Raw genomic sequence first — 9,993 nt, 5'->3', positions numbered from 1 at the left:
AATCTCCTTTTGTAACAGTCCAGATTTATAAATATGCCAGCTATACAGCAAAACACATTTCTTATTCTAAGACTTGGAGAAAACGAAGGAAGTAGATAAATTAATTCAGTAGAAATATTATGGATTTCTTTCTTTTTTTGTGCTGTATTTGCAGCACTGATCTATGAATCAGATCTACAGCAGCCTAGCACATCAATAAATAACTCAGGCAACAGAAATCACGTCTAAGTCATATGAGGACAATCAATCACAACCGAAAAGACAGCTAAAAACCCCAGTGCTCACAGGTGTTTGCGCTCTTCCCCATGACCGTGGGAGCTGGTCCTCTGAGCCCCCCAGTGCACACAGGGGTGGAGGAAGGGCACAGTGCTCTGCCTTTGCTATTGAGAGGGGATAAAGTGCATGCAGCAGGTTTAACCTTACCCTTACCGAGACTGTCCTCGGAGCTCATGCTGGAAAATGTGAGCAACCCTCCTCCAGGCAGATGCATCATCGGCCATTGCATGTCTAGCCAAGGGGCTGGGAGCAGGCGTGGGGCTGCAGGCTGGTTTGTGCCTGTGCCAGTGCCATGTGCCCGAGGAGTGGGCATCACCCACCACCCACCCCCTCTCCTGGCAGCGATGGTCATCACCTCGAACCTCACTCCTCTCCCAGCTGCCTGCCAACACAAAATGGTTTGGCTCCTCTTTCCCACCCACTTTAGTTAAATGGTCCAGCAGCATCAATAGCTCTTTGGAGAGGACCTGCAGGCCATCAGCTCATTTCCTTAGCACACAAAAAGAGAAGAAATGCAGCCTGTGGAGCTCAAACAAGAATATTTACCTCCAGCTCACTATCAGCACAGTGACGTCAAAGCTGAATATTCTGCAAATTTTCCAGTTCTGCATAGGCTGACCTCTGGATTTAGCACCTTCCTCAATATGCTAAGCAGGCTTTGCTGTTTGCTGCAGACAGTGATGAGCTGAAATGGTACCATTTTCAGCACATATGTACAATCCTCTCGCAATTCTCAAGTCTTAAACTGGAAAAGATTCAGGAGAAGAGATGGGAGTTGTTTAAAGTGGATCATGCACTTGCTGCAGAGTTATGTGCCCAGTGTTAATTTCTGTGGCCCATCATGGGCTGCAATTTGCATGTGCAGTTGTATGGATATCTGTACATTCTCCTGTGGATGGGATGTGCGAGAATTTAGATTCTCTTGAGAGAAAAATGCAGTGAGCACCTGGTCATGGATCTGCTTGGTTTTGACACCATACACCATGGGGGGAATGGGAGGAAGAAATTAGCCATCAAGATGTGCATGTGAGAGGCAACGTGGCAACCAAACCTGTGGATTACTGACGAGAGAACCACAGGGGTGTAGAAGACCAGGATGACGCAGATGTGGGAGAGGCAGGTCCCAAATACCTTCAGTCTGTCCTCCTTCAATGCCAGCCTCAACACAGTCCTCAAGATCCTGAGGTACGAGAGCCCAATGAACAACCCCAAGATGAAGAGAACCACCACGATGTTACTGAACCTGGTGTTTGAACTTCCATGTGAACATGAACTGCCATGTGTTTCCAGTAGCAGTGGGAGATGATGTGGGAGCAGCAGTACGGCAGGCGATGGAGGAGAAAAGGCAGAGGCAACATGAGCCTGGCTGCCCTGGCTGGAGCCAGCAGCCCATTCTTGACTACCAGAGAGATGGTCAGGATGGAGCTTGTAGCTCAGGAGGTCGCAAATGTCAACATACTTGTTGAAAGCCATGGCCAGCAGCTCCACTGACGCCATGATTGAGAAAATGTGAAGAAAAAACATCTGCACAAGGCAGGCACTGAAGGTGATCCCCTGGGCATTGAACCAGAAGGTGATCAGCATTTTGGGCATGGTGGTCAGGGACAGCACCAAGTCAATGACAGCCAGCATGGAGAGGGCTTGTGAAGACATGGCTCCACAAACCATGGGCTTGTGGAGAGATGGCTCTGTCTTCATCATGTACAAGAGTGTGCTGTTCCTAAGGAGGGCTATGGTGAACACTGTGCTGAATGGGATGGAAATCCAGGGGTGCACATCTTCTAGCCCAGGGATGCCAGTCAAGAAAAACATGGATGGAGTCATGCTGTTGGAAGCAGAGAGTTTGACATTGAGAGGCATCCTTGGCAAACTACACCTAAAAGTCTTTATTTTAACATAATAGAAAGAATCATTAAACTTTGCAAAACATACCTAGGTTGTGCCACTTTCACTGCAACTCCCTTATAACGTGTGAAGCTGATTTGTTATTCTGCTTGTTACTAAATCACGGCAAGGTCAGTCTGTGGAGTTCAGCAAAAAGATTGTGAAGTGATATCAAGTAAAAAGCATGATCACCATTGTTCAGATATGAAATTCTTCAGTGCTTTTTTGGATTCAAGACATCTCTCCTTCCCTGGAGCAGGTGGGCCCCCAGCACCATGAGGCTGGCACAGTCCCGACAGCCTCCTCCCAGGATGTCTCTGATTCTCCAGGACCCCCTGAGCATCCCTGGGGGGGGCTCTGCCAGCTGTGCACAGAGGCACAGCCACAGCTGGAGAGCGGATCCCAGGTGAGGAGGGTTTCTGGTTTGACTCTGCACAGGCGCTCTTATGAGTTCCCAGATTAAACTAAGAAAAAAATCATGCATCATCAGAATTCAAGCTGGGTATCCACCCCACAACAGATCGAGACCTACATCAGGGCTTGGTTCAGACTCTCTCTTTCCTCCTCGCTGCACAACTCGTGCACCAGCCTCCCGGGGATGACTCAACAGATTCCTGACCAAGCTGTGAGTAAGCAACAGCTCCTCTTCTCCAAGGACCTCTGGCTCTCCAGCCTGCTGAGGAGACTTCAGAAGCTGCCCTGCGGCTGGGAAGTTTATAGCCAAGCTGTCTCCTGGGACGTTTCACAAACCAGCGTGCAATCTCCTGTCATTCTCTCTCTCTCTCATCGTCAGCTCCAGAAGACCAGGATTAACTCTTGCCTCTCAGAGTTGGAGAAAACCCTTGCTGCAGAAGAAGGGAGGCAGGGCAGTGGTTTACCTTCTCCATAAGCTGTTTCTCTTGGCCAGAGTCCCAGCAGACTTTCCCTGTCTCTTTTCACAAAACCCAAGCAATTAATTACTGCCACCATCTCTGGGGGGCCCATCCAACCACCCCAAGTGCCCAGCATTCCACAAAATTTCTTCTCTAGCTCTAGAAGAGATCTCATCCTGGCTGGATGGGCTTCGCTCACCTTCTGCCTCTCAGTCACAGCACTGCAAGCGAGGGCCAGAGACCCCAGGTAGGGTAAAGGATGCAGTAATCACAAAGTGATGTTCAGTGGGCAAGGTGCTTTGCTGGTTCACCTCTGCATTATCAGGAGTGAGCCTCCACTTGGGTCTTCTTGTTCCTGTTCACACTGTGATAATGATGAGAAGCCTCAGAGCAGAAAAGCCACCCCATTTCAGGCACACGGATGCAATACCTTTGCTTGCAAAGGATGGGAACCCATCCTTTGGATTATACAATGGGACTGCATCTGGAGCACCAGGCTGCCTGGCAGGCCCACATCTGGCTCACATGCTGAGGGAGTCCTGGTGTGAGATTACAGCTGGGGAGGGCTTTCTGAAGAGGTCCTTTTGAACACGGATGCTGGGTGCCCACCCCACATGCTCCCCAGCTGTTCTGGCCTCTCCCCACCGCTGTGGTGAGATGTCCCTGGTCCCTTGATGGCCAGGTCAGACTTTGGAGTGGGAGAGAAGCTATCACTTGGCTATGGAGACACTGAGACAGGACCCTATTTGTGGTAGGGCAGGACTCGGAGATGGCTTCCCACCACACCAATGTCTCCATTCCCTCTGATGCTGCAAGAGCTGCTGAAATCTTGCATCAAGGCAGCCCTGTGTGCCACATTAGAAGCAGGCTGAAAAGAAGTTGGATGCCTGAAGCCACCAATGCATTGTACGTTGAGAAACATGAATGCAGGGAGAGCCCAGCTGATGGAAAAACATGTCTGAAAGCAAAACATGTCTCCATGGGTGCGTGGCCAGGAACAGCACATGGAAGAAGAGGTGACAAAAAACAGACCAAGGAAGCAAGGAGTTTCTATTGGGAGCAAAACAGTCTTGACCTTCACTTGATTTAATTTATGACAAATTAACATAAACTTTTGATAATTAATTCATACATTGAGGAAAAAAAGAATTAAAAAAAAAATTTAAAAAAACATTTAGGGAAACACCATTCCTCCCCCTTCCCCTGGTTTTTCATCACTCCAACATCGCTTCTCCCCTGTCCTAGTCTCAACTCCCCATGTTGTCCCCATGCGTTGCACTCCTGCCCTCCCAGCCCCTTTGGTGGGGTGACAGTGGTGCAGGCGGTCCGGATCAGTGAGTGGTGGTTTCCTTCTGCTGCTCCTTGGTCCTTATTCACCCTCCTCTGCCCCAGCTTGCATCTCCCATGGTTCCTCAGGGCTGTCCCTGCCCCAGCGTGGGTCGCCTCCTTCCAAGAGCATCTCCAACCATGCCATCTATTTGTCTGTAGCCAAAATGCCAGCAGAAGTCACAAGGCTCCTTAAACTGATCTTCTGGGCTTCTCCTCCTCTCCAGTCTCTGCAGATTTCTACTAGTTTTGGTTGCTTTCTTTTGAACGACTCGTAGCCCAAAGGGCCAGCACTCCCATAAGTCATTGCTCTTTGTGTCATGTTTGTAGTTGCCAGACCGAAACACCTGAAAAACTGACATTGATTCTAGATGTGGGGATTATCTGAATGGCTTCCTGCCCGCCTTCCCCAGCACCCCTCTCCCTAAATACCATACTGATCGTCTGTGGTTCATACATGACCTCCACGCTCAGAGACTGCAAGGATCTTGGCCTAAAATAGGCCAAGATCCTTTTACTTGGCCTAAAATAGGCCAAAAGGATCAGCACTCATTTACCAAGCATTCACTAAAGTTCATGGATGCTTTACGGTCCTCAGATAAAAGGTGACATTAAAATACAGCCCTAAGAATCCAGGCTGCTATCTTGTGCCCCAGACGGAGTGCAGTGACACTGGATCCAAATCCCAAGCGAGTTTTACACCGACAGGATTAAGCCCGAAGGACACATGCACAATTGCGTGTGTACCAGGAGAAGAGCTAGCCATGCCCAGAGGGATACTTGCCCACCCAGAGATAAAAATCTTCCCCCTTTGTGGACCAAAGATCTGTTTGGCACTGCTTAATGCTGAGACAGACATAACCTATGCAATGGGAAAGAGGAGTGTATTTGTTTACAAACTGTTGCTATTCCTGGCAATTCCCAGGCAGCAGTTTCTCCCCTGTGATGATTAGTGTCGCTGAAGTCCCAGCACTGAGTGAACAGGGTGATCAGGTTCCTTAAGGCATATAAATATTTCCATGCAGGTCTTTCTGGCAGGTTGAGGAGCTGCTTGGTTGTGTGAGAGAGAAGCAGTATTTGAAGGTTATGTAGGCACAGCCAGGATCACATCCAAATCATCCAGGTGAGCTGGGTAGATGGGTTTTTTAATTTAATCTGGTGTTATGCCAGTATTTTTAAGCATAGTGCCAAGCTCTGAGCCAAGTTCAAATTTTAGCCAAATCGAGGCAGAATGTAAAACAATCTATCCAGAAAAGCTACTATGCAGATATGCCAATACATCTAAGTAGACTTCGTCTATTATTGAGTTAGTGAGCTACTTCATTACTTCTAGATATCCCACATTAAGTGAATATTGTGGTAGAGAACTGCCAGTCATACACTTGCAACCTCAGTTTGTTTCCTTGCATAGGTTAATTACCACAGTGCTAATTATTTGGCTGCAAGCTGTTCCTTGGTTAAATGAACTGCAAACAAGCTGTAGACACATAGGTGTAACATCCGTTAACCCGGTCATCTGTGAAGACCTGCGATTACCTGATCGTAGCTCTAGTCCTGTCCTTTTTGCTTGCGCAAACCTGAAGGGGATGGCGAACACCACAAGGAAGGTAATAATCTGTCCTCCTCCCTTATGGAAAGGACAAAAGTCATGAGCTCCAGTGAGATATAGGCTTGACACTAGGAAAATGCTCTGAAACGGGTGATTTGGGGAAAGTATAGAGTTTCTGCAATGGGAGATCAGGTCGTGCATGTATCTATCAAAGATTACTTTTGATCTTATACTGGGGAAGGGGAATGGACTGGATCATTACTCTAATTCTCTTAAAACCCAAAATTCAAGGGATCTTTGTTTCATGGCAGGCTGTGCACCGATCAGGAGTGCTGGGTGGCTGTTAGCACAGTCAGATCAGCATGTGGCTGCAAAGGAGTTGGCCAGATGTTTTCCACAGGCTCAGACTGCATGGCTGGTAGCTTTACAATGTCTAAGAATGACACAAAATATTAAGTGCATCAAATCTGGTAAATTTAATGATTATTGCTTAGCAGAAGAGAGGCAAAGCTGTGGGCGAGTGAGGAAAAATGAGTGAGGAAAGAGTTAAAATCTGAACTTCAAGTACCAGGATCTATTCCCTCCTTACAAAGTCAGGGAAGCTTTTTGATTGCTAGCAATATGCTAGCAATCAAAGATTTCCACTCCTATTGCACTTTGTTCAATACCGAGCAGCTCATTCTCTGAGGGTATTTTAATCTGTTTTACTGTTTAAAAATAAAGTACAATAAGTTTGCAACAAATCTAATGGGGTACAGCAAGTGAGGCCTGCTGATGTCCCCCATTTCTAGAAAATCTTCTGGATTTTGACTACTGCAATGAGCAAAACTTGTCACTTTACAAGTTACTGAACCACTTAATTGCACAAAACAAAACTCTATCAGCTTTTCGTGCCAATGAAGCACAAAGAAAATGCTCAGAAGTGCATTCACAGGCCTGAAAGCACTGCTCCACTTGAGCAGCAACAAGTCTGAAAGTGCTGCTCCCATCCCTGCTGTTGCACGTACAACTCAAAAATAGCCAAAATCACAACATCCTCCTAACATGGCATTTGTATGTAGGCTGCAACTGCAGTCGTTCTTGGGGGCTGGTGGTAGAAGTGAGAGGTCCATGCAAGGCTGGGTTGGAGTTGATGAGATGAAGGAAGAGCTCCTCCAGGTGTGACGCCCTGTGCAGGGCTGGGACGTGGCACTAGACGCCTGTCGCCGTGTGTGTGTTCAGGGTCCGGAGGCAGCTTTGATTGCTAGCACTCTGGCACCGTGGCTGCAGGGCACGTAAAGAGGAGGACGCATGAAATGTACAGGAGGTCAGGTGTAACGTGGATGAAACTGAAATGCAGTGAGGACACTGTCTTTGCATGACCCAAATGGGCTGGTCAGAGAGACCGAGCTAAAGAGGTTGCTTCCTTGGTATTTCATGTGTTTATGTGTACCCAAGAAATCAGACCCTGCTAAGGGAACAGAACTGGCACAGCACTGTGAACATACATGAAAAGGACCCAGCAAAAACTGAGTCTGATGCTTGTTGAATAGCATTATTCAATAACCTGGATAGCTTTATTACACAAGATGAAGTACAGGTAACACTGCCCAGAACAGTACACAGGATTTGTAGATCAATTATCTCTGACAGAGAGGAGGGAGGGAGTATTTGCTTTTTTTTCCAAGCGCAGGATTACAGGATCTCAGATGTGTTTGCCCTTTCCAGATAAATAACTCTGGCATGAGACACATTTCCTGCTAGACTAGCTTGTGCCAGCTGTGTCTCTGCCTCCCTGAATTTATAGCCAAGGTAGCTGACTACACTGCAAACGCAGTCCTCTTTGCAATTAACTATTATAAATAACATTGTCTTGGCAGCATTTTCACAATATTGGCTTTGCAGTATTTGCCCTTACATTGCAAATAGCAATGACTAGAAACAGACTGAAATGCCTGTTGGTTTGTGTCACGTGGAGGACTCGAAGCAATTCGAAGGAGAGATTAAACTATTTAGGGGTCAAGGAAGTCAAATGTCTGGAAAGCTAAGGAGATGGTCTGTTCCTTCGGTATGTTGGGGAAAACAGAGGGTACAAGTGCCTGAGAAACTTGCATCTAATTCCCATACTGCCAGCAGGCTAATTTAACCCTTCCGTGCCTCTGTTTTCCCAGTAAAACAGGGGCAATTCACAGCACTCCTTTCTTTTGGCAAGGGCTCGAGGGTAAGGAGGTGCACGCGTTGTGGGAGGGTTAGTGCTGGAAGGGACCAGTGCTGCAGCCTCAGGACGGTTTTGGCCATGACACTGGTTTTCCTTCCTAACGCAGGAGACGGGGACCCTGTAGGTCCCACCTGTAGGTGGGATGCCCATTCAGACAGGGACTCCAGCAGGGTGCTTTGGATTTGGGCTCCAGCAGGGACAGCCCCACAGCTGACAGCGCTGGCCTGAAGCAGGGCATGCAGCCAGGGGACGCACGGGGTCAGCGCGCCGCTTCCACAGGCATCAGCTCTCACAGCAAAAATGCTCTGGGTAACAAACATTGGTGTTGCAAATATACATCTGCTGCAATTTCCCAAAGTGGGAATCAGATGGGGCACATCAGCCCGGGAGAGGATATGGTTTACACTGCAGAGGTGTGTGGGTGAGCAGAGTCCTGCTGAGCTGCATCCTCAAAGTATTCTGGATCTTCCCCCTTCTCCCATCTTAGATTTTTGTACTGATGGCAACTAAGTGTACTCATCTTCTAGTTTGTAACTCCCAAACTATGGAGTGGAGGAGTGGGGACAACAGCCAGAGAGCAGCCCAGGATGGCAGGAGAGGTAGAGATGTTCAGGCTGAGACCATGTGTGTTTGTGTCTTGCCAATGATGGGACTGAGTGTACCTGGATAAGAGGCAGGAGGATATGATCACAGGTCTGCATGCCTGAGAAGTGGCTGCAGTCCACAGCAGTGCTTGCCACAGCTCTTTCTTCTCCCCGTCTATGCCAGCTGTCCCTGTGGCTTCCCTTCCAGCTCGGCAGCAGTGCCTCGTGTCCTACCCAAATCACTCCAGTCCCTTATCCTTCATCCTGACAGGCATCCCTGGGCTGGACGATGCTCAGTTCTGGACTGACTTCCCATTCTGCACCATGTAGTTCACGGCAGTGCTGGGGAACATCACACTCATCCTAGTGATTAGGATGGACCCAAGCCTGCACCTGCCCATGTTTTACTTCCTCTCCATGCTGGCTGCCATTGACCTCATGCTCACCACCCCCACCATGACCAACCTCCTGAGCATCTTCTGGTTCCGCTCCCATGAGATCGACTTTGAGGGCTGTGTGGCCCAGATGTTCTTCATCCACAGCTTCTCCACAGTGGAGTCAGGGGTCCTGCTCACCATGACCTTCAGCCAATACTTGGCCATCTGCAAGCCTCTGCACTACTCTGCCATCCTTACTGCACTACTCTGCCACCCCACCATTGCCAAGCTGGGTTTGGCTGCTGCGGTGCGTGGCATCACCATCATCACCCCTCTGACATGCGTGGTGACCAGCCTGTCCTACTGCGGCCCCCACGTCATTCACCACTCCTACTGTGAGCACATGTCAGTGGTGGAGCTGGCCTGTGGGGACGCTCAACCCAACAGCATCTACGGGATCACGGCTGCCACCATCGTGGTGGGCTCAGACTCCACCCTCATCGCTGTCTCCTACATGCTGATCCCGAGGGAGGTCATAGGTCTCTCTTCCAGAGAGGCTCATTTAAAGTCCTTCGGCACCTGTGGCTCCCACACTGGTGTCATCCTGCTCTTCTACATGCCTGGGCTCTTCTCCTTCTACACTCAGCGCTGGGGCCAGAGGATCCCCATGCACCTCCACATCTGATGGCTGACCTCTACCTGCTGGTGCCTCCCATGCTCAACCCACTCATCTACAGGATAAGGACCAAGCCGATCCAGGAGCAGGTGCTGAGCCGGCCCTGGCAGAAAGGGATCCAGCCAGGTTCTGACCCCAGCCCATCGCTAACGCCAGGTGGGAAGGAATGGGGTTTGGACAAGAGAACAATGGCAGCATGTTTGGGGAGCAAAGAAAAAGCCTAAAAAGCTGTCTCCTGGAAAAGCTGGATGA

General features: G+C 48.9%; 1 protein-coding gene and 1 pseudogene across 1 annotated transcript; one reads left to right on the top strand and one right to left on the bottom strand.

Annotated features, from left to right (window-relative positions):
- Positions 1-1,084: 1,084 nt before the first annotated feature.
- LOC140650985 (olfactory receptor 52K1-like) lies at positions 1,085-2,136 on the bottom strand (annotated as a pseudogene).
- Positions 2,137-9,063: 6,927 nt separating this feature from the next.
- On the top strand, positions 9,064-9,750 carry LOC140649000 (olfactory receptor 52P1-like). Its single transcript, XM_072855591.1, has one exon. The coding sequence runs from the start codon at positions 9,064-9,066 to the stop codon at positions 9,748-9,750; it is 687 nt and encodes a 228-aa protein (XP_072711692.1).
- The last annotated feature ends 243 nt before the right edge of the window (positions 9,751-9,993 follow it).

The sequence above is a fragment of the Ciconia boyciana genome, chromosome 1, assembly GCF_034638445.1.
Source record: "Ciconia boyciana chromosome 1, ASM3463844v1, whole genome shotgun sequence".
NCBI classification, from domain to species: Eukaryota; Metazoa; Chordata; class Aves; order Ciconiiformes; family Ciconiidae; genus Ciconia; species Ciconia boyciana.
The sequence above is the reverse complement of the archived record's forward strand: the minus strand, read 5'-3'. Positions and strand labels throughout refer to the sequence as shown.

What these genes read in the sequence shown, in the direction of transcription:
- LOC140649000 (XM_072855591.1), top strand. Translation starts at nt 9,064, where the DNA reads ATGGACCCAAGCCTGCACCTGCCCATGTTTTACTTCCTCTCCATGCTG.